The sequence below is a fragment of the Thunnus maccoyii genome, chromosome 9, assembly GCF_910596095.1.
Source record: "Thunnus maccoyii chromosome 9, fThuMac1.1, whole genome shotgun sequence".
Lineage (NCBI taxonomy): Eukaryota > Metazoa > Chordata > Actinopteri > Scombriformes > Scombridae > Thunnus > Thunnus maccoyii.
In genome coordinates this window covers 25,244,812-25,268,854 of record NC_056541.1, presented here as the reverse complement: position 1 = coordinate 25,268,854, position 24,043 = coordinate 25,244,812, and the positions used below count along the sequence as shown (strand labels likewise).

The 24,043-nt window shown below is 41.8% G+C and overlaps 2 protein-coding genes across 4 annotated transcripts; one reads left to right on the top strand and one right to left on the bottom strand.

The window, feature by feature from the left end:
• Nucleotides 1-212: 212 nt before the first annotated feature.
• Nucleotides 213-3,901, top strand: pold2 (polymerase (DNA directed), delta 2, regulatory subunit). The gene is made up of 11 exons (XM_042420767.1): nt 213-572; nt 737-969; nt 1,074-1,195; nt 1,299-1,422; nt 1,554-1,668; nt 1,747-1,945; nt 2,059-2,139; nt 2,648-2,805; nt 2,891-3,018; nt 3,114-3,215; nt 3,330-3,901. The coding sequence occupies exons 2-11, from the start codon at nt 744-746 to the stop codon at nt 3,488-3,490; spliced, it is 1,416 nt and encodes a 471-aa protein (XP_042276701.1). The 5' UTR covers nt 213-572; nt 737-743; the 3' UTR covers nt 3,491-3,901.
• On the bottom strand, nt 3,659-18,458 carry aebp1b (AE binding protein 1b). 3 transcript variants are annotated; one of them, XM_042420765.1, is made up of 23 exons: nt 16,038-18,458; nt 15,372-15,854; nt 14,367-14,537; nt 14,217-14,279; nt 12,788-13,141; nt 12,064-12,126; nt 11,452-11,517; nt 11,055-11,138; nt 9,802-9,873; nt 9,570-9,679; nt 9,088-9,227; nt 8,922-9,006; nt 8,651-8,795; nt 8,466-8,554; nt 8,002-8,125; nt 7,481-7,677; nt 7,146-7,322; nt 6,774-6,937; nt 6,102-6,637; nt 5,828-5,967; nt 4,977-5,076; nt 4,695-4,861; nt 3,659-4,606 (listed from the first exon to the last, which is right to left on the bottom strand). In XM_042420765.1, the coding sequence occupies exons 2-23, from the start codon at nt 15,622-15,624 to the stop codon at nt 4,226-4,228; spliced, it is 3,681 nt and encodes a 1,226-aa protein (XP_042276699.1). In that variant the 5' UTR covers nt 15,625-15,854; nt 16,038-18,458; the 3' UTR covers nt 3,659-4,225. The 3 variants fall into 3 exon arrangements, with proteins under 3 accessions (XP_042276699.1, XP_042276700.1, XP_042276697.1); XM_042420766.1 differs by having other exon boundaries at nt 15,372-15,849; XM_042420763.1 differs by having other exon boundaries at nt 15,372-18,458.
• Between the last annotated feature and the right edge of the window lie 5,585 nt (nt 18,459-24,043).

Genomic DNA, 24,043 nt, shown 5'->3' with positions numbered 1-24,043 from the left:
ACCAATAAATAAATGTACTCGATGAAGTTTTTAAAAAAATCTTCAATTATATTATGTTCCCCATGCATCTTGAAGTTAGTGGTAAATTAAGCCTTTGTAGTGTCTGCTTCTTGCATGGATGTATAAAGAGAACTACAGCTATGGTTTCTTGCTCTGCGCAGTTCCTCGCGAGAATACACATTAGCCTTGAAAAAAAATGGTGCTGTTGAGCGGGTGATTAAACAGGTTTAATATCCACAATATAACATAGGCTAAGTTTTTTTTCGTTTGTTTGTTTATTAGTTTTTGTTGTTTAAAGTCACGTGTCGGTGGCGGCATTATTATAAGACCTCTCATAATATATCCATGGTGGCGGCATGTACCTTTAACGTTGGTTTGTAGTCCGCCAGTAAAACCAAAGAAGAAGAAGAAGAATACGTTGAGGAAAAAGAAGAAGAAGAAGATCGGGTGATTTCGCGGGAACTGTCTTTTTTCGTTGCTGAGGAGTAATCACATTCGTGTTATCCGAAAACCTAACTTAATACTTGACTTAAGACGGATACTAGCTGAAGCTTGACCTCTCGTCTGCTAAGGTGAGATTGTTATATCTTCTTCGTTTAGTTACATCCTCAAAAAAGTCGGCATGTTTTGGAAGCACCCAGACAGCTTAAAGCCCCTGAGCTTGCTAATAACCAGCTGTTTTATAAGTTTGAGTGTGACAGAGTGTGTAAATATCTACGAACCTCTCCTTCTTCAGGTCAGTCATGTTCTCCGACCTGAGCGCCCAGAAAGACGGCTCCTCTCTGCTCTGCTGCCCGGCCGGTGAGGACCAGGGGCCGGTGTTTGAGAGGGTGTGCCCGGCCTACAGCCCCTGCTCCGAGCGCTACAAAGTCGGGGACCGGAGTTTCAATCGCCAGTATGCTCATATTTACGCGGCACGACTCATGCAGATGAGACCCCTGCTCACAGAGAGAGCTCAGCAGAAGTGGGGTGAGCTTTAGACATTTTCCCCACATCAATCGTGTGGGAGATGAGTGAAGTATTTTTTTTTCCATTCTTTACTTATTAGTGTGTCTTTTCTGTGTCTCTTGCAGGATCAGATGTGCTTGTCAGGAAGCTGTGTGATCTTCAGACAGGGGAGCAGTGTTGTATTGTGGGAACCTTGTTCAAGCGCATGGAGTTGCAGCCATCCATCCTGAAAGAGATCAGTGAGGAGGTTGGCCAGCTTGACCCCCCTTCACAGACTAGACTAAATGAAATTAAATCAGCTGCTGGGAAGTGACACGTGTTATGACTCTTTTTTTCCGTCTCTCCTTCAGCACAACTTGCTGCCTCAGCCTGCACGAGCCAAATTCATCAGTGAAACAGATGAGCTGATTCTGGAAGATGAGCTCCAGAGGATCAAACTGGAGGGCAAAATTGACAAAGACAAGTGTGTTACAGGTCAGGATTTTTCATGACACTTTGATGGATGTTACTATCACAACATCAAAGGACCGCAATAGTGCTTCGCTCGAGTGCAGCTGTGAACATTGTCTCTTGTATGTCATGGCATTTCTTTCTTTTTCCCTCAGGTAGTGTTATTGCAATATACGGAGCTGAGACGAATGACGGAAAGTTCACAGTCGAGGACTTTTGCACAGCTGATCTCCCTTTGCAGACAGCAAAACCTGCACTCAGCTCTGACAAGTGAGCACACATACACACAGCTCAAATCTTAGCATTTTGTGCTAATAAATTCTAATGGTCACATCTTTCTTTGTGCAGGTTTGTGCTCCTGGCCTCGGGACTTGGTCTTGGCAGTAGTCATGCCGACAGCATGCTGGGACTACAGTTGCTCGTTGACATGGTAACCGGTCAGCTGGGTGACCAGGGGGAGCAGAATGGGGCAGCGACGATATCAAGGGTCCTAATGGCTGGAAACCTCCTAAGCCAAAGCACCCAGGACAAGGACGCATCAACAAAGGTAACTTTAACCGGTTTAACACACATTCATTTACATATAACGTTTATTAGTTTTGTTTTTATGAAGTGATTCACTAAAAAACTTTTAAAATACCTTTCTTTTTTTTTGTCAAGCCCAAGTACCTCACCAAGAAGACTCAGGCTGGCAGTGTGGAAGCTATTCGTTTGCTGGATGAGCTGCTGCTTCAGCTGGTGGTGAGTCTGCATCCCCGTCTATGTATGAATATGCACCTTCTTTTTATTTACTAGTGCAGTATGATGATATATGCTGTGAAACATAATGAATTTGTCTATCATCAGAGATTTGTCTTCAATACCTCTGGTTGTCTGTTGTATGTATTCATCCATATTGCCCACTCCTATTGCAGTACGTATCTACTGCATCAACAGAAAATGAATTGACTCTTTGAATCATTTGTCATTTATCAAAAATTGATGAAAAAGAAATTTGGAGGCGGGCTTAAGCTCTGGGAAAATGTGATGGCCATTTTTCATGGAAAAAATGAAAATAATGTTAAGTTTCAGCCCTAAAATTAATTGAATTGTATATTTAGAAAGTTCTTAGATCATCAGCATCAAAACTTAATTCAGTAGTAAGTGTTAGGGTTTTAGTGTCTGTCACCACACTATGAGGTAAATCATTGTGAACTAGAGGGAGCGATAATACAGATGTGTCACTGTGTCACTGCCTCCGGCTTTCTAGGCCTCCGTCCCGGTGGATGTAATGCCTGGCCAGTATGACCCCACCAATTTCACCCTCCCACAGCAGCCTCTCCACCGCTGTATGTTCCCCTTGTCCTCTGTGTACCCCACACTACAGCTGGCCTCCAACCCGTACCAGGCTAACATCGACGGAGTCAGGTGAGTAATGTCACACACACGCACCCCCTCAGTGTCTCGCATTTATCATTTATACGTTCAAGGTCATGTGTTTGTTTCCATTAAGGTTTCTGGGCACATCAGGCCAGAATGTCTTAGACATTGAGAAGTACAGCAGCATGAACAGTCACCTGGAAATACTGGAGGAGACGCTACGACTCAGACACCTAGCTCCTACGGCACCTGATACCCTCGGTTAGACTTTGATGCAGAATAAAACACAAACCCTCTGGCCTAAATATATGAGCAGTGCAAACTGTTGACACTATTTTCTGTGCATTTTGTGTCAGGTTGTTACCCATTTTACCAAAAAGACCCATTCATCTTGGAAGAGTGTCCCCATGTTTACTTCAGTGGCAATGCCCCTTCGTTTGAGTCCAAGCGCATCAAAGGTCAGTATGTGATGTGTCTATATTTACATTATCTTTGCTGTTTTTTCATTTTAAACTGTTTCCCCCCTTACTTAAGTATGTTAAGCACCTTCCTCCCTCCTCTCCTCTCGCCAGGTCCTGATGGCCAGGAAGTGCTTTTGGTTACCGTTCCAAAGTTCAGCAGCACCCTAACGGCATGCCTGGTCAATTTAAGCACTCTTGACTGTGAACCGGTCAGCTTCTCAGCCTTCTCTGCCGACGAAGACGAGGAGAGTGAGATGAACATCAGCCACTGAGGGTTCATAGCCACACACAACATACTGACACTTCTCGGACACTATGCACATATATTTAGACTCATTTTACCTCACCACAGTGTAGTTATGTCAACATTGGGAAATGTTTTCTTGTAACATAAATCAGTGTCCTCAAATGATGTGCTGGGAAAAAAGAGAAGGCACGTGTTGTATATTAACAAGCCTTTATTTGAAAAATAACTCTCATACCCCAGCTGTGTCTGAGGAAACATTACAGAAGACTTCCTTTTCCCTTCTGACTCTGTTACCAACTTTGAACAAATGCTCTTTAAACCTTTCGTGACGGTTCATACTGTAAAAAATATTTCTGTCATGGATGAAGATTGTAAATAATTCAACTCTGGCAAAGTAAAAAAAAAAAAAAGAAAGGTCATGATTTTTTTTTTTATCCACAATAAACATCTCTTTAAAAAAGACTGAATAACGAGTCAGAAAAATGCAGTGTGAACTGTTGAACTGAAATGAAACCATTAATTAAAAGGTCCTGTGAAAAGGTGTTTCTTCAAGTGTTAAGAAATAGATACACTTTACAGTTAATATAGTTAAAGTTTAGGAGCTGACTCTGAACATTCCCACTGCTTCTATGTCATACAAAGACAAGATTCCTCTTGATTCTTTTTCAACCTGCTCAAAGGAAAACATGGCAATGAGATGACAACTACAAGTAGGACAGGATGGATGCGTGTTTACAGAAACAGGCCGTGTGTGTTCGGTTTAATAGTCATCGATTTTAAACTCATAGTTATAATCCTGGATGGAGTCTGTGAACTCGCCAGGTGTCGAGGTCTCTCCCTCGTCTATGGGCCATGAGTCGTACCAGGACGTGGTGGTCTCTGGTGTTGTGGGAATCGTGGTTGTTGTCGTTGGGGGTAACGTTGTCGTCGATCTTAACCTCAGTAATTTCTGTTGCCGAAGGCGGCGGAGACGAGCTATTCTGAGCCTCCTCTGCCGGTCACTGCTGAGTCGTGAATTCTCTGAATACCCATTGTTGCCATTAACCACACGTCTGTTGCTGTTAATAACCACGGGGTATTGTACTCTGGTGTTGCCATGGCCGACCAGGCGAATCGGCTTGTTGCCGTGGAGGGCCATGATCTGCAGAGAAATTAAGAAGGGCTCTTTACTATCTCATCATTTGGGACAGTATGTAAGCTGTGGTCAGTCCAGGATGGTGTCATCTTACCTGTTTAATGCGGTCCCAGTTGGATTTGGCCAGGTTGAAGCTGCAGGCAGTCGCTCCTGACTGGTAACCCACCACACAGAGCTTGGTCACAGGGGAGAAGCCCTCAGCTCGCGCCGTCACACGGTACTCCCCTGGATTCAGCAGCCGCCAGTAGTCCCCTGTTGAAGCTACAACAAAGAGGGAACAGACATTTTGTTTGAAACACAGTGGGTGCAACATCTTGTTTCCTGAGTAGAAACATATGGTGAGTCTGAGAGTGAAGTCTTTGAGCAGTATGCTGACCTGTGGTGACGTCATGGTTTACCCCCTCTACAGCTATAGTGGCGTTTGCAATGGGGTTCCCCTGCTGATCCTTCACAATGCCTCTGATGCCACGATGTACCTAGACAGAGAAGAGATCTTTATTCTTTGTTTGGATCCCCTTAAGCTTCCACAAAGTGGTCGCTAGTCTTTCAATTTAAATAAATACAATTTAAAATCACATGAATCAGTAAAACAAGACAATTATAAAAACAGGCCAAATATAAAGATCAGAAAATAGGTGAAATCACTCTGTAAAGGTAAACAATAAAACCAAAATAAAACAAGTTTCCAAAACTGCAATATCTAAAAGTAACATCTATGTAGGATTCAGATTTTGTTTTTGTGACTTTTTGAAAGAAAATCCACTTTTGATGTGTTTTATGTCCGTGGACAAAAACACTGCCAGATGACCAACTGAGTTAGTGACAAGACACACAACTAATCACTATTTCTCTTGTTACTCGTATTGAGTTTCTAGCATTTTGATATTTTTATTTTAGGACATTCTACAATCAGTGAGCAAACTTTTGATGAAGCATTGAACTCAACTTTTAGAATTACAGAAATACACAGTTGTGCTGATATTGCTCAGTTGGGAGGCTATTCCATTTGGATGTTGCCCTCCCAGGACCAACTGTGGGGAAACCTTATACAAATAAGAGAATAACTGAATTGGAGAGAGACAGGTTGGTGAGTTGGTCAGGATGTCTCTGGGCCTTTCATAACGGCCAAATATAAAGTCACTATTGTTACTTCAAGGAGCAACTTTTATACTTTGCTGAAATTAAAATGCTCTAATACTCTTTCACTCCTATGTGTGTGTGACTGACCTGCTCCATGAAGATGAGCATTGCTTCTCTGTTCTTCTCCCACTCGTATGCCAGCTCACTCTGATGAGGGAACTTATCACAGCCCAGGAATATGGACAACTCAAAACAGTTGGTGTGCAGGTAGCTGAAATCATTCATACCTGAGGAAACGTACACACATACACGAACTTCAGAGCCTGCACTGCACATATTGTCCACCAGGGTGTGTTATAAATACATGCAGACACTTTAAGTCCCATTCAACATCCATTCAAACCTGCTGGTCTCTACTTACTTCCTGTGACCGGCTTCCACTTGGCGCGGTTGACGATGCCGTGCCCGCCTGCTGCAGTGTCTCCGTGGCAGGAGCCGTGATAGTTGTGTGTCATGGTCAGGTGTGTGGAGGCATAGGAGACAGCCAGCCACCTGAAGAGGGACTCATCTGCAATCGCCCGTGGCTCATCCTCAGGCTCAGCATAGTGGTGGCCGGCACCTCTTCCTCTGTCATCCTCCTCCTCCTCTCTGTGGCCGTAACCCTGTTCGTAACCGTGCTCGTTGCCATGGCCGTAACCGTGGTCATTGCCATGGCCATAACCGTGGTCATTGCCATGGCCATAACCGTGGTCATAGCCGCGGTCATAGCTTCGGTCATAGTTTCGGTCATAGCCGCGGTCGTAGCCTCGGTCGTAGCCATGGTCATAGCCATGGTCATAGCCGTGGCCCCTCCACTCCTCCTCGGGTTCTCCATATCCCCTCCCTCTCCAGTCTTCCTCTGGCTCCTCGCGGTAGCCCCTTCCCCACTCTGTCGCGTCAAAGCCCTCTTCTTCATACCTGTGAGAAGTGATTTGTGTGAGTGTCGATGGTTCATGAAGAGTTTTTCAGGGGAATGAGGAAGAAGACTTTGGGAAATATAAGCTGTGTGAAACAATAACAGGACACAGAGGGAGATGGACAGAGCAAGTCATACTGTCTCTTCTTGCGGCCGTGGGGCCTCTGGCTCTCGGCAGGCTTGTTGAGACGTAAACTGTCATAAGGGTAGGCCACAACTCTCTCGCCGCCCTGGAAGTTTGCACCCAACACAAATGGATGGCTTTCCATCCAGGAGATTATGGCCCTGGTTTCCACAGCAATCTGCAGCCAAAGCAAGAGGATCAAAATCACAGATGAAGTGCAAGATAAAGCCACATTTTGTTTTCATAGTAGACCACAACCGCTTTTATAAGGGAACAATCTTTCATATCCACAGTATACAACATTGTAAAAGTAAATAAACCACTCAGAAGGAAAGTTTTTTTTTAAGGGAAAACTACCGGACGGACACAAACGCCCTCCTCCTTACTGAGCTTTTGGACTCGAAGTTCTCTGGTATGGGTACATGATGGTTAGGGGTTAGTTTGGGCACCATGCCCTTGTCTTCTGCGTCCCACAGGATGCTGTTCAGATCAGGGAAGTTCTGGAAGATATCAAAACCGTTGTCGGTGAAGTGGCCGGTGGTCCATCCACTCAGCTCTGATCCCTGCGGGGGAGAAATTGGAAGAGGGACACATTGAGGCAAATCACTCCAGACCACTAACAAAATACACCATGACTCATTGGAATTTCCTCTTTTGTTTCTCTGTTTTGTTTTATTTGCCTGATAAGTAGAAACATATGATTTTTTTTTTCTTAACTGACCGCTTCAAATGCTTCTTCATGTCCATCAGGGTTGAGCGAAGGCACCAAGTGGATGCGTATTTGTTCCACCAAACGCTGGGCTCTGGGGTTTCTGTCTTTGTACTCTTTGCACAGGTATTGCATGAGAAGCAGGATCATCTCGCGGCCCACCGCCTCATTTCCATGGAGACCTGCCGTGAAGCGGAATTCCGGCTCACCTAGCGGAGACAGCCACACAAGAGTGTACGGTTGCTTGTCTGTTAATCATAATCTGCTGACTTCACCTGGTGTTTATTAGGATTTACAGGAGACAATAGTGGTGCCACTGAGGCTCAGCCTTCTGCAGGTTTTAATTTCAACCAATCCGCAGCTCAACTTGTTGGAGAGTCTGTGAGAAAACAGCTGGTTTTACATTTGCTGAAAATGAAAACATTCTTTTAGGATTTTATTTCGGTATTAATAGTGCATATTACAATGACTTTCCATGCGAGCATTTTAACTGTTAACAGATGCATCAAGCCGTTTTGTGAACACATTCCCACCTATTTCGTGCTCTGTGGGGTTACCAGAGATGACCATGGCCATGATGTCCAGTCCCTTGGAGCTGCGGCCCAGGCTGTAGATGCTGGTGATGTTGGGACACTCGTCATTCACTGACTTCATTAGCTGAACATAAAGATATGGCATGATCAGTGTGTAAAGTATTGTACTCAATAGTGCTCTGAAAAGTTGTGAAAATAGTGGGAGCTGTTCATGATTTCATTTTATTAGTGAGAAAAAGTCATGTTGCCCTCTGGTGGCTGAAATCAAAACTCAATGAGAAAAGAATGAAGTCTGCAGGGGTTTTAATATGAATTCATATCACAGTGGATTAAAGCAGAGCTTCTGGTTCAATATTTAATTGTTTCCTGGGTAATTATTTTGTTTTTGGGAAAAATAACTGTGATTTCCTTTGGAATGCAATCAGCCAGCAGATGTACAGGAGGCTGAGTGCAGGAATACTCACCGCAACCATTTCTGAGTAGCTGTGATGTTTGAACTCCAAGTAGTCCACTGGAGTCACTTCATTTTGCCTGTACTGAACATTAGCTGGATCTGTGAGAGTGAGAAAGGAACAAAAATGTATACATTTTTGGGTCTTTTTTAGTGTGTGTGTGTGTGTGTATGTATGTTTAAGTGTGTGAGGCTCACCAGGCAGGGGGCAGCCTAGCACCTCCAGCCTCATACACAGCGTGCCGTTCCAGCTCTGAGGGACGATTCGGATGTAGCGGGCCACCACAGGCGTTGCCAGCTGGTTCATCACTGGAGTGTCCTTATCACTGTTTCCAAAGAACAACTGAACAGACATGAAAGAGCGAGGGAGAGGGGAAAGATGGGAGAAAAGAGGAAGGGGATATCATATGAGGTGCCCAAGGAAGTGGCATTACTCTGTTTTAAACATCATTTTTTTGAGTGAACTCACCCAGTCAGCGTATCCATCGTGGATGGTGGTCCACTCTCTACTGTCATTGCTGAAAGCCAGGAAGTAGGATGTCACGTAGTCGCTCCTGAAACGAGACAAGACAGGCTCATGAATTTAGGAAAATACACAGGAAGATACTCTACATTAATGTGTGTTTGTGTCTTACGCGTTCAAGGCGTCTCGTCCCTGGGTGACAACCCCAGTGAACTCCGTTGCCCTGCGCGCATCAATCTCAAACCAGTGGGTTCTGTCCTCTGCGTTTGCGCACCACGCTCCACCTCTCATGTTGTCCTCATCTTCAGAGGCCTGGGAACCACAGAGACCAGGACACATGCTGCTGGGTCTTTTGACCGAGTGACGTTTTGACCGAATACTGTACGAGTACTTGTGTTCAAATTCAAAGCAAATATCACTTAACCATGCACTGATATGCATTTAAGTCATAACTTGTAGTTAATTGTTAAAAGCAGCAGAACAAGATTTATCAGCTGATTTAATTGCTTTGCTGCTAAAACGATTCTTAGAAAATGTCAGAAGTGGCTGCCAAAGCAAGCTCATGTTTATTTCGAGACCTGGCAGTATGTAAGTGATGGCTGTAGTGTATGTACGTGTTCAGACCAGGGCCATCTGGCACTGATTGATGTGTACCTGCATGTTGAGGCGTGCCCTCTGAGGTGCAAAATTATACTGAGCTATAGAGGAGGCAGTAAGCTGGTCTGGCTCGATCTTATGGGACTCCATCCCCAAGGGAGGACACTCTGCCACGTACACACACACACACACACACACACACACACACAGAAAGAAATCACATGATATGTAAATTGTATCAGTAAAGCTTATGGTGGGATTTTCCAGATTTAGAAAGAGATTGACTCACTCTTTGGCTCTTTGAAGACACGTGGTCTGTTCCTGGCCCGATCCTCCGCCTCCTTCAGTTTCTGTGCTCTCTCTGGCGGAGGTCAGAAAAACAGTCTTAATGCAAAATAAATTGCAAAACATTGGCTGAATATTTGCTCTCGCACGCGCTCTCTGCCCAGAAATGATCTGGGAACTCACTATTATTTTGCAAATTTTACATGCCAAAAATCCCAATGAGGACCTGGAGGGCTGTAGTGTGGTGAAGAAAAAAATCCAGATGTTGTGATTTCACTTCCACTCCAAGTGTGCTCTGATCAAAGTCAGATCATCCTGACCCAGCGAGTTTACTGCTGAAGACATCTGCTGCTGTATACCATCTATCACTACGACAGTTTACATTATGACACACTGGACCATGTGGTACATTGGTATACTATAGTTTATTGCTGCCAGAAGTCTTACAGACACCAGGAATGTAAAACATGTTGTATGCTCCCTCACCCTACCATACACATATGCAGAAGTGGACATGAACATGAACCCATCCACAAATACTGATATCTGGAGGAGCAGATGCACATCTGTTTTTGAGTCCCAGTGTGACAGATGAATGCTTGGAGCCTCAGTGATTTTTGAACTTGTGCTCGAAGTGAGCTGAAAATACTTTTCACCTTGAACCCAGTTAGCAGTGGACCGTGCATACGGGAAGTGCCCTACTGACACCAGTCCTGACAGGGTTATATATCATTGGCTTCAGGCTCGCCTCGACCACCATCTAACCTCGCTACACACAGCAGACACATGGCAAACAAAAAAGAGTTGAACATAATGTGAATACCTAAGATTTTCAATATTACAACATCCTTCCGGTCATATCATTCTCAGCCAACCTCTCACTCCTCCTCCCTTTCTTTGCTTCAGTCCAGCTCAGAGAGATTTTTAAAACTTTTCACAGGGGTAATCTCCATTTTGTTTTTGGAAGGATGAACTTTTGTCCTTGCATTGCAAGTTGAAGCAAGCACATTTGCATCAAAGGCCTGCTGACATTTGCATGGAGGGAAACCACATCTGTAGTCTCTTATGATAGAAATGCAGTCCAAGGGAGTACGCACCTTAGAGCACAATGCTGTTATCTGTTAGAACTTTTGCACTTAGGTCACAGACCATGTTCTTTGCTTTGGCAACTACAGTATCGTTTGTAGTCTGACATGATTGTGCAGTGTGGTGTTACGCAAGAAAAAGAAAAAGAAGTCCACATCTGGGTTGTCTTACCTTTCTCCTCCCTCTCTCTCTCTTTTGCTGCTCTCTCCCTCTCTCTCTCCATCCATTTTTCATCCGTCTCGTCCTCTTTCCTCCCTGCAGAAAATAAGAAAATCAAGGATAACTTTATAGAAATTTCTACAAATACAGCAGCCTCATGGTGCAGCAATGCATTTTAAGTTTTCCTAGGTTTTTTTTGCAAGCCATTAGGAACCATAAACAGTAAAAAGGTCACACCCATTTAAAGTGAGGGTCATTCATAAATCTGGAAAGTTATTCTTTAAACCTTTTACTTGCTCTTTGCTTTGTCAGCTGTCTTACTGTTGCTTAACTAATGGATCTAGTATGAAACATTTGGGTATGGATGTCACTTGTATATATGTGTGTGTGTGTGTGTGTGTGCACATACTCATTCCGTACTCGTCGTAATCATCATACCATGTCCCCTCATAGGGAGAAGAGATTGTGGGCTCCTCTGCATAAAAAAAAAAACACAAACATGTATTCAGACGACTCATTCAATCACTCAGTGGCACCACGACTTTACAAGTGAGATTTTATAAGATTACATGGTTTAATCTGCAAAGTTTTACAGTTTAGCACAGCCCTGATTTGTTCAACCACAACAACTGCTCTCTCTGGATGCCACTGCGACGCCCACCATGTAATTAAAGCTGTTAAATCTTTAATTTACATTTACAAGAATCATAACAGAGTCATGATCTGATGACAGGGCTTTTTTGTGCTCCCTAACAAAACTATGGAAACTTTTGTTGACTATGTGGAATCAAGCAAACCCACCCACTCCTGTTTGAAAAGTAGGGCAGGTTAGCTCACAGACTCACTATAATGTTATTCCCATGTGCTGAATTACTCCTGATCTCTCATCTGCTCCCAGCCTAAAGGCACAGATGGAATGGACATTTCATCTGCATCGCAAGTCAAATTAACTGCCTAACTGAAAACTTGACATTTTGATTGATAGCTGAATTTCTGTCATGCTTTGAGTGGCAACAGTTACCTGGTAGAGTTTCTACTTTTATTTCTTCACCATCAGGGAATGGAAGGTTATCTGGCACCTCATCTGCAAGAGTGGAAAAATAAAACATTGTTAGAAATTTAAAAGGCCAACCAGACAGTTTATTGAAGTGTAAGAACCAGACTGAGTATTACAGAAAAAAGGCTGTAACAATGGTCCAATGTGAGGGAATCAGCAGAAATGTTACAGTATACTGGAAAGTCAGAGTAATAAGAACATGTCAGCCCATTCCAGATGAGTGTCACAGCGCCACACGACTCGCTGTTTCCAGCATCTGATCCTGTGGAAAAAACTAGTTCAGTCACCGCTGACCTCAGGTGGATCGAGGCTGGAAAAGATAAGTTTTCAACATGAAGTCAGCAAATTAGATTCTACAGGATAAATATACCAGGGATTAATTATTCCAAGGATTTGTCAGTTTTCCAGTGTAGAGGGCTGAATTTGGATGATATTGTATTAATATCAGCCAGCAGACGTAAATAAATGTTCCTCTGTCGACACAGACTCATAAAATGAGCAATTAAAAAGTATTATCCTCCTTGTTTTAGTGTCACTTAGTCTAATTCAAGACAAGTCAAGACTTAAAAACAAAGTATTAAAAACTGTTTCTTTGCAGCCTTATTGACCTCATCCTGTTCATGTTGCATACTCACACCCCACAAACCAATTAAAAACAAAGTCAAATGAAACTAAGACTCAGACATACATGTGGCATCCCAGTAATCCTTGTCATCTGTCCCAGCCTTCCCATCCACCTCAGGGGTAGGGGGCGTCGGGTCCTCCTCTTTCCAGTAGCTGTCATAGTTATCAGTCACGGGGGCGTATGGCTCTTTCTCATCTGGCTTCCAGTAGTCATCGTAGATATCAGTCACTGGAGCATCAGGCTCTTTCTCATCTGGTTTCCAGTAGTCATCATACACATCTGTTACAGCAGCAGTGTCCTCCTCCTCCGGCCTCCAGTAGTCGTACGGGAGATCTGTGATCGGAGTCTCAGGCTGAGGACTGGATGGTGTAGGCTCAGCGTCCCAGTAGTCATCATCCCCCTTCCAGTAATCGTCGTCTGAGAGAGAAACGGATGGAATAAAATATTTTGTATGGTTCTCAGGTGGATGTAATGGATACTTAAATGATACACTGCTTTGGTTTTTAAACTGGATGTGGCTGAAATACACAGAACTATGAACAAATAACACTTCTTAGGAAAATATGAAGGAAACACAGTGAAGCCAACAGGAATAAAAGTCGGTTTTGTTTTCCTTTGCATGTTTAAACAAAATTGCCCTTGAAAGACAGGAAAGTATGACTGACAGCTGAATACTACTAAATACTGTATGTGTCCTGAAACAAACCTCCCATATTCAATCATTTAATTATAATGTCAATAGCAGATGTAGACGGGATAATGGTGGTGTGTGCACAGGAGGAAACTGGCAGAATTATCTCCTGTACAGTGCCTAAAAGTCCTATGGGACTGTAAACAAATTATTAGGGGGCGTGGGTTGCAGAAAAGGTGGAAAGTTATATACTTTTTTCTTTTTGTTGAGCGGGAGGCTAGTTTTTAACAGCCAAAAAATATATTTCAGCATTCCCTTGCAAGATTATTCTTTTGAAAAGGGAATCAAATTATGATAAGTCAAAGATATGTCTCCGTTTCAGGGATTTATTTTTTCCATCACAGTTAACATGATCTCTATTAAAGATCTTTCTTCTACATCATAACAAAAATGTAAAAGAAAGAAAAAGAAATGTGAAATGTGTAATATAAAGTTGTCCTATATTACAATTAATGTTCAGGTTTTTTGTTATATTTGGCATAACTTTGGAAATGGCTAATTGCACTTCTAATTTATATATTGTTGGCTGTTCTTACAATTATTATTACATAAAGTTTACAGACAATTAAATTACACCATCTTAAATTCTTTATGCTTTGCCTTCTTTAGTTGTGAAAGTGGAATGAGTTGTACAAACCCAGTAGTATATTTTGAAATATTAGTGGCTAAGTGTTGCAGTTCAAATAAATTATTAATAACACTGGGGAGGGTCTTGCAATCTTAAAAACTGAAATATAAGACTGAGCCCCCTCCTCCCCACCCCGGTCATTTTCATACAGTCCCTAACTGTGTGTCACTCACCAACGTCTGGGTAGGGGTAGTCTGTGTATGGTTCAGGTTCTGTGGGTGGTTCAGTTGGGATCGCTAGAGGCAGCAGACAGACACAAAGTCAACAACATTCATTCAAGTCCGAGTCATTCAAGTACAAACTTGGCTCCGTCCTGTCCTCACCTGTTGTGATGGGTGGAAGGGTGGTGGTTGTCTTCTTGTCCTTCTTCTTTCCCTTCTTGTCAGTTTTGGGCTTTTTGGTGGCATTGGGGTCCTTAGGCTCTTTGTTCTTCTTCTTGTCTTTCTTCTTCTTTTTGCCTTCATCTGGTGCTCTCCTCACTCTGCCCAAAATACCTGAAAATATTAATGCAGAAATTATGTTCTGAGCAAAGCATTTGAGAATTAAATTACGCAATTTTTTCTTTTCTTTGGTGTCAAAATGCAACTCTGCCGGAGGAAAATCCAGACAGCCAGATGTATTTTTAAGTGGTTGGTTGAGGTCCATCACTATTTCCTTCTGAGGTTGTCTGAAGTCCTGAGGCGCTTTCATGGAAAACACTTCCCTCTTTCCATTAGATGTGCTCCATTAACCACAATTCAGCTTTTAATGACACAAAATCCAACCAGATTTTCAATAAATATATCACTATCGCCTGAGCAACATCTTACCACTAAGACATAAACCCATCAGTGGGTCTCATTAAAGATTAAAAACTACTCTGGACTTACATCTGAGGCTTAGTTAACACTCCAGAAAAGAGCTCTCTCTCCCTGATATGTATCACTTTTCAGAATCCATTCTTCCATAATGAATGTACATCACAGTCATCATTACTCATGCAGGGTTACACCAACAGAGGCAGTGGAAAAAGGTTAGTGTCCTAAAAATCTGTTTGCAAGATGCTCAAGTTAGTTGGTCTGAGCTACACAAATCCATCTGTCCTGTGTATTCCCTGCTGTGGAGAAGCAGTATAGTGGACAGGTGAGCACCTGGACTCACTCGTGCACCTTGACACTTCTCAGAGACTAAATCGGTGTGTGTTTGTGTCTGTGTTTGCTCACCCATGTCATGACGTAATTCTGACTGTACCTGAGCAGCTTTGATCTCTTGTCTGTGTGACATATTTGTATATTTAAGTTAAAGTTATGCTCTGTACACATTGTAACAAGACATATGTCTCCACTCACCTGCCTGTGCAGCCTTCTCTGTGTCTCTTTTGGCCTTGCTGCTGCTTCCCAGTGGGTGTGGGTCCACTACAAGTCCCTGCTCACTTTCTGGGTCATCCAGGGACTCATCTCGTAGCAGATCCCCCGCCTGTCTCTCTCCTTCACTCTGCCGGAGAGAAACGATCCCCCCAGCACTCTCCCCTCCTGTGGGGATCAGCAGCAGGCAGCACAAGCCCAGCAGACCCACAGACATAACCACAGTCTGGCTTTTCATATCTTCTGCTCTTCCAACTGCAGAATCCTTTGGTTTGCTCTGTTTTTTGTTTTTTTCCTCTGGAGTTTTTATCACACCCCGTCCAGTGCTCAATCCTGTTTCGACGTGTGGCGTGTATCCACCAGAAGAATTATGTATCACCCTTTCTTCCCCTGTGTCCTTTCCATGTGATCCACACTTTTACTCCAGCAGGGAGACTTCTGCAGCTCCACACACACCCGAAGCCTGGGCTAGACAGAGATGGAGTGGGAGGGGGGTAGGGATAGACGGGGAGGGAAGGGAGGTGGGTTAGAGAGCGACAGAGGGAGATACACAGCAAAGCAGCAATCCACTCAAATGAAAAGACTGGGTGCCTAATTGCCCTGCAGCTACGGTCAGCTGAAAAAACAGCGTGGCCAGAGGATCCCCTTCACCTGGTGGACGAGTCAGAACAGGTGCAGGGCTCAGACAGGAGATGGGGGAGGAGGAGGAGGAGGAGGAGGAGGAGGGAGGGCAGGTGAGGCCTAAGACTGCAGCGTTTGCACCTCCTGGTTAGAGAAAGAAGCCGGAGACAGCTCCTTTTCGTCTGCAGCTCCTGTCGAATTCCTCGGCGGAAAGCGTTTACCCTGCAGACTCACCACAGAGCAGAACAGCAGGAGAGAGGAGTGACTCCGAGGACATTGAATTCCAGAAGAGGAGGAGGAAAAGGAGGTGGACGAGGAAGGGGCAAAAGGGGGGAGGATAGGGATTGTGTGTGTGTGTGTGTGTCTGTATGTGTGCGTTAACAAAACCAAACACCACTAATCATCAGAGAGAGAGAGGGGAGGAATTCAAACAAAATGAAAACAAGTAGGAGTTGAACATAAATTCTTTTTCAGTCCGGGACTTGTTTTGATTGGGAATGGATCTTTGCTTTCCATCTCGCCTCTGTCATTCTTTCCTCGGTGTGTTCCTAAGCTCGCTCTCTCCTTTCTGGAGAAGAAGTTATGGCAGGCAAGGGGGCCACAGAGGAGCTCACACAGATTGGGGAGAATTGTTTGAGCAGATGACAGAATTATAACCTTTTTAAAGATTTGGTGTTTTCTTTGCCTCTCCCCACCATCCTCCTTCACCTCCTCCTCTGTTCACTGTCAATTGCTTAATGTTGCAGTATATTTTACTTCCAGTTTAGTCAAGGTACACTTTCTAATGCTCTGTGATCATCCAGAGCTGTTTATACTCAGTGAGGAATATCCGTGTTGGGCCTAAAATGTAGCTCTAATAGACAGAAATTACAACCTTTTCTAGAAAACTCTCTCAGCATTAAAATAAGGAAGAAGAAAGTTAACCTAGAGTGCAAAATCTATCTGAGGAAAAAGTTTACCCTGCAAAACGCAATGACCTCATCCTGAGGTTTTGCCCCAGTTTTCATAAAACTCCGTCATCACCTGCACTCTTCCATGAGAGGAAGTTTATTAACCAGAAATTCCTGATGTTAGAATAAAGTGGTGAAATCAAAACACTGTACAGCTGACTGAAGACCTATTGACTCTGCTTACTCTTTAATACAGTGTCATAAGTATGCTTTCCTCTGAATGGGTTCAATCTGAGCAAGTTTTCAGACAAGACAGAGAGAGAGAGGCACAAACGCCCAAGTGCATGCACGCACACACCTACTAAAATACTTCACTTTATACTATCTCAGACTGTGAGAACAGTGGACATGAAGCCATTGAAGATGTGATTTTAAGAAAATTGTATTGCGACATGTGATCATATCTGTGGGGAATATGATTGTGTGTTGCAATACAGTTTGGACTGTGAAGAATGCAAGAGATAATTCAGACTACAGTAAGGTCAAGCAGAGGCCTTTCCAACTGGCAAGGATACAGACACACACACACACACACACACACACACAAGGGAACAAGCTGGAAAAAAGTTTTTTTCTTGTTCTTCCTCCACCAACGCTATTTCACAATGCAGAAGAAATCTGAACAAGCAATGCCTTTAGTCATAAAGAACAAATGAGAGCACTGGAAAACATTATGTGAATCACTTCAATTATTTACTCATAAGACGGAGATTAACAGAACGCTAGAAGAGCCAGTTTCTGATAAGAAATGTCTCTTATCTAGTAATGAAGGGAAGAATGTTTCTAAGCTGGAGTCTGACATTACATATAAACAGTAGTGGAACATAACTAATTATATTTACTCAACTAGCCCACTTCAACTACTACGTCACTGCACTTTAGAGGCAATTATTGTACTCTACACATCTCACATTAAGAAAAGCATTGCAATAACAAAATGTAATGTAGCTGCTTCAGTTTCAGGGTCCTGTTATTGCACTGGGATATTGCACTACTCACTGAGACACACGAAACAGCAGTTAACTGCCATTTGTACCAACAAGTATATGGTAAATAACATGATAACGGTAAATGTTACAACCTAATTTAACAGTATCTCAAATATTCAGCAAACTGACTCAGTGATGGTAATTACAGATTAAAATATCTATCTTAAGTTAGCTAACATTAGCTAACTTAAGTTAGCTGAGCTTAAGTTAGCTAACGTTAGCTATCTTAATATAGCATCATCACAATATTCCTGATCATACCAGACGAAATATTACTGAATTTGCTTATAAGCTTAATTTTCTATTAGTGAGAAAAATAATGTGTTAATGTTTCAAAAGTTAGAGTTTCGCTTTAATGACTCAGTAGTAATAAACTTAAATCTCTGTACTTAAGGAAAAGTAGCAAAACCACACTGTAAAAATATTCCATTACAAGTTACAAGTGTGTAAGTACTAAAATTTACTTAAAATAACAAAAGTATCAAAATGCAGTGAAGTAAAAAGTATTAATTAGTAGTATTTTACATCTACTCAAGCACTGTAAATACAGTGCTTGAGTAGATGTACTTTCTCAAATTTTATCACTGATAATATAAAAATAATAACACTGACCGAGGCCATTCTGCTTTTATAATAGTATAATAGAGTATGTTTACTTCTAATGCGTACATTTTGCTGATAATACTTCCATAAATTTACTCGAAGATCCCCTCCAGACATGTTTTAAGATCTATATAAAATATTCTACTTTGAATAATAATGCATGTCTAACATGTTTTTCCCCCAAAAAACAGTTGAACTAGCTCTTTAAAATCCTTAAAATGACATCTATTTCTTCTTCCTCATTAAAAATTCCAGAATCTATAAATATGCAAATATATTTCATTTTTCAAGTTCAACAGCTGGACGCAAGATGTCTCCTACTTCACTGAAAAGTCCATTCTCAGTGCATGTGTTGTGGTGGTTTCATGTCTCTCACTTGTGTAAGTTGCATACTGGCCCACAGTTGGCTCCAAAATAGTTGTGATGTCACAAATCATGCCCATAGTTACCCGCCTTGAACAAAAATTTTCAATGAGTACAGAGAAACATACCACTTTCAGCAGATGAATGTTAAAACAGCCTTTTAGTGTCAAACTCTGCACAGTGAAGCTCAAACATCCAACTGTAGGAACAAGAAGAAAAAAACATTTTTTACAGCTTGGCACTGCTATTTATAGTTAAAGGATAAATACATCTTCTATCATTGTGCACAAGGCCAACAGTGTGAACATCTAATTACAAAAAATACCAATCCTGGACACGTGGATTACAAACTCCTTTCCTGAGCTCACATGGTGATTACTGCTCAGACAGTATATCACATTGAGTGCTGGTGACTCTCCTCCAAGATTGAGTGTAATGTTTTTGCTGTTGGCAATCCAGAAAAGATGATAATCACAAAGAGAAGATGGACAGTGACCATGACCAAGAGGCCTCACATCAACTTGAATCTGACAACTGTTAACACAGGCCACACTTAGCACTTACAAACACAGTAGTTTAATTGCATCACAGAAAAACAAAAACCAGGATATTTACAGAGTCAGTTTTTGTGGATCGCTTTTATTAGTGTCTGTAAATTCCTATCGGTCAGCATTAAGCAGAGCAGCATGCATTAGTGTCTGTGCATGCAGCCTTGAGCTGAGCGTCAGCATCGACTGGGCAGGAAACAATGACATCAGGGAGAGAGGAAGAGAGTTGGGGGAGGGAAAGCGAGAGTATGAGTGAGAGAAAAATGCTGTATTCCAGCAGGCTCACTAGGTACAAATGGAAACAGATTTATAAAAACTCCATCCTGCACTATTCTGTTCATTCTCACCAGGCACATAGATACCTAAACACTCCTGCAGGATACCTGACACATGACTGGTGTCTGTGTATTAGATTATTGACCCTTTATCAGGCTCCTCTGTGATATAATTGAAGTTGTGTCATGTATTTTCTCTCTACTGAAACCATGTGCGTGCTGAGGAATGCTAATAAAACTAGTAAAAACAGCACAGCACACTATTAGCAGATATAAAATATAACTCATGGGACTGTGATTTTGACTTGGATTAGTGATAAAAGATTGGCTGAAATATTTTTCCATCCTGTGTGTGCTGTGATTCAGCAGGTCCACCACAGCTCAGTCATCTGGCACTGTGGGACTGGAGCCATGAGTCTGATTAAGCACAGATGTAGAAGTTTGCAGCACCAAGATTCCTTTGGAAGCGTCCCAACGTCATTGACCCAGCACCAAAATCCCCCTTTATCTGATCAGTTGCAAATATTTCAACACTGGAGTGGACCATGGAAATGCAATGGGAGACCACTTATGACAAATTATGGACAATCGTACCTCAGTGACGTCTGAGTAATTTGTTTCACTGATGAAAGATGGAGCACAGACTGAGGAGCCTGGGACTGTGGTTGAGACTTTAAACAGTGTCTGCACAGCAAGCCAATAATAGTGCTCTGTCCTAATGATGTTACTCTAGAGGAACTTAAGAGGGTCACTTAAAATTAAACAACCAAAGAGATGAATAAACAAGAATTTAAAGGCTTTAAATTTCACAGGAGTTTAAAATGTATCGTGTCATGTAAAATGTAAGTGTTCTTTGTACATATATGTATTTTACAGTAGTAGCTTCACTATTGCATAAACCAACCTGTGAATTATGCAGCACCTGTAAACTGTAATATGTTAGCTCACAGCTTTGGTTGTTTTAGTTGTGGATCTATCAAAGTGTGCACTCTAGTGGTTAAACTACAGAACAGCTAGATTGGAGGCCTACCACAAACCATATGTTTCCCAACTCCAGGTTACATAAGTGAATGTTTAACATGTGGTGTGTTCATACCGGAAAAGTGATCAGATAAAGTTACTCAAAAGAAATGAGCATGCAAACTGAAACACTACTACTGATACACGTTACTGTTCAACAATATGCACTACACGAACGAAAAAGGGGAATAAAATTAAAACTAATTTCTAAAGGAGGAGAGAAGATAGTAAGATCTTAAAAAAATAAGTATTAAATCTCAGAAAATATTTTGCTGTCTGTAAAATTTAATTGACAATAGTGCTGAAATGATCAGTAGATTAATTGATTATTAAACTTACAGAAAATCACCAACTATTTTGATAATTAATCATTTAAGTCAATTATCAAACAAAAATGCCAAATATTCTTTGTTTCAAAAGCTTCTCAAATTTGAGGATTTGCTTCCTTTCTGTTGTACGTCTTTCTAAATAGAAAGACACTGGTTTTTGGACTGGTTTCCAGTCAAAATTAGCAATTTAATAAATTACACCTTGAGCTCTGAATATTTGCATTTTTCGGTATTTTCTGACATTTTATAGACCGAACCGTTGATCAAAAGTACATCTTATTGAAAACAACAGTTAGTTGACTTAATTATACTCTTGTACACTAATTTGTAAACAGTATACTATCAAACTAAGTGCGTGGAATTAGTATGCAGTATGTAACTGGGACACAGCACACACCAGTACAATTATTCATGATAATAGAGAGTTGCAGAGGATTCAGTGATTCCATAGAGAAACACAGTCGTTTTTAAACAGCATTTATTTAGCTTTCTCCATACAATACATTTAATGTACAACAGCACATACTGTATTCTGAAATAACTCTCAATATAAAATAGGGCTTCTACAATCAAGGTACAGTCATAAAATGCTCTGAGGGACATGACGACGATGGCAACAGTAAAACACCTTCATATAAAGCGCAGGATATTGAGAGAAGTGATTGTATTTGCCGAGCTGCTGCTGTAGGAAGCAGAACTTCAGACCACACCTCTCAGAGCATCCGACATCCTGCAAGAACCCGTTTTTCTTTTCTTTTTTTTTCTGTTTTTTTAAACTCTCTTGGTTCTGGTTTCACAACTGAGGAGATTCCAAAATCGATGATCAACGCATAAGAATATGATCTATTACAACTGCTGAAAATATAACTTTTGGTAATATGAGAGGATAAATCAGGCCTTGTTTGGATACTGAATATATACCAAGGTCAAAGCATACACAGTATAATGGCTGCTAATCAAGCCTATATCTTTACAATCATATATTGAACTGTTTGTTTGTGACCGTAGCTGTAAAGACTGGATTGTTTGAGTGTTTTCCTGACATCAAACACTTAAAACACAGCAAAAGTATACTGTACTATCACTGAAGCCACAAAAAAACCAGCTCATTTCAACATGGTAAACATCAGCCAATTATAGATTGATTTTAAAAAGGATTTCTTTATCTGCAGATGTGCATCAGAGCGTGTGTGGGCCTATATAGTGTCTATAATGTGTCTTTAAATAGTATACACATAACATTGACCAGCTTTTTGTGTTAGTTTGCTATTACGTAGTGCTTCAGGTGTCGAATATACACATTATATAACATATCCAATTGGTATGAGAGAAGGCCTAAGTACAAGGAAAAGTAAAAAGATAAGAGTCTGACTGAGAGGCCAAACACACATCAGGTGAGAGAGAGAAAGGAGAGATTTGTCTTAAGTCTTGAGGTAAGCAATGTGTTTCAGTATAATGCCCTACAGACAATCATACAGTTACAATCATTAATTCTCTATATACAAACTTCCTGATTTACATACACTGTACTGCTCCTCAGTTTAAAATTGAATAAAAACTAAATGTGAGATCGTATCTGTGGTGCAATTTTATCAAGAGCGAGGAGGGGGAGTCTGACTTCACGAAGCCTGTTTCATGAGGTGGGTGATAATGAACATTTATGGCTATTGAAGATGGCCTGTTTCCTCTTGCATACGTCACACATACTATCAAATATCTACAACAGTGCAAATTTTCCTGATCGATCAAAACACTCGCAAACAATTGGCAAAACTACATCAGCTCATTTTTTCTCAAAGTTATACGGTGGAGAAGGGAGATGGCGTGTGAGCAATTATCTGAGTAGATGTTGACATTGAAAATTTACATGCCTGTATATATATATTTTTTAAAAATATGTATCCTTTAGGCCTGCATGTTTTAGGGGTCACATCAACTCTGTTTAATGCCTTACATGAATGGAGGAAGTCCACTGTGGCACTGTAGCTCAAATGAAAGAAAGAAAAAAAAAAAAAAAGCACTCCACCCCACATGGCTCCACTGGATGTAGGCACCGTTTTTACTGTTACCTTCTTAGAAGACAAGGTTGAGCTCAATAACACGTCATCCCGCATCTCTCCAAAACATACGTTCAACAGCTGCGCCACCTAAACGTGTGTCTACTGATGGAGGCTTAATGCGAAGATGAAATGCATGTGCTATAGTAGTAACAGTTTGCGCACTCATTGACACTACAGACTGTAACTGAGACGTGACATCAACAAGCTTGACGAAGAGGAGGAGGCTATAGGATGCTACAGTACTAGTGCTACCTGAACATGCTACAGATTGAGACTACAACGATGGGAGACGGTTTCACATTAGCACAAAGCAGGAACCAGCTTTGCTGAGGAGCTATACCCATTCTAGGCCACAGAGCCGCTGAAACCAGATGCGTCCAGAACCAACATCTGTTTTTTTAAAAAAAGCAAACAAAATATGTGTTTTTTTGTTTTAGGAGAAATTTTGTCCTCTGAAATTCTATGTACCGTTTTGAAATGGAAAAAAGTACCGTCTTTGCAGCTTGATGGATCAAGTACTTAGTAAAGCTGGCTTATTGTGTGCAGAGGAAAGCACCCCATCTGTAGTCAGTTCCTGTCATACGACACACACACACGCTCACACACACACTCACTCACACACACACACACACTCGCTTGCACAAACGCACAAACCCTGAAGTTAGAAACGATTTCTATCGTCACACAGCACTATTTGTTTTGATTATCATTGAGTAAGAGCTGGGATTGCATACTGTACCATACATCTCCTAGGAGAGGCACCCTTCATCAATATCAGCTCATTCATTTCACCACACACACACACATACACACACACACACGCACGCACACACACACACACACACACACACACACACACACACACACACACACACACACACACACACACACACACACAC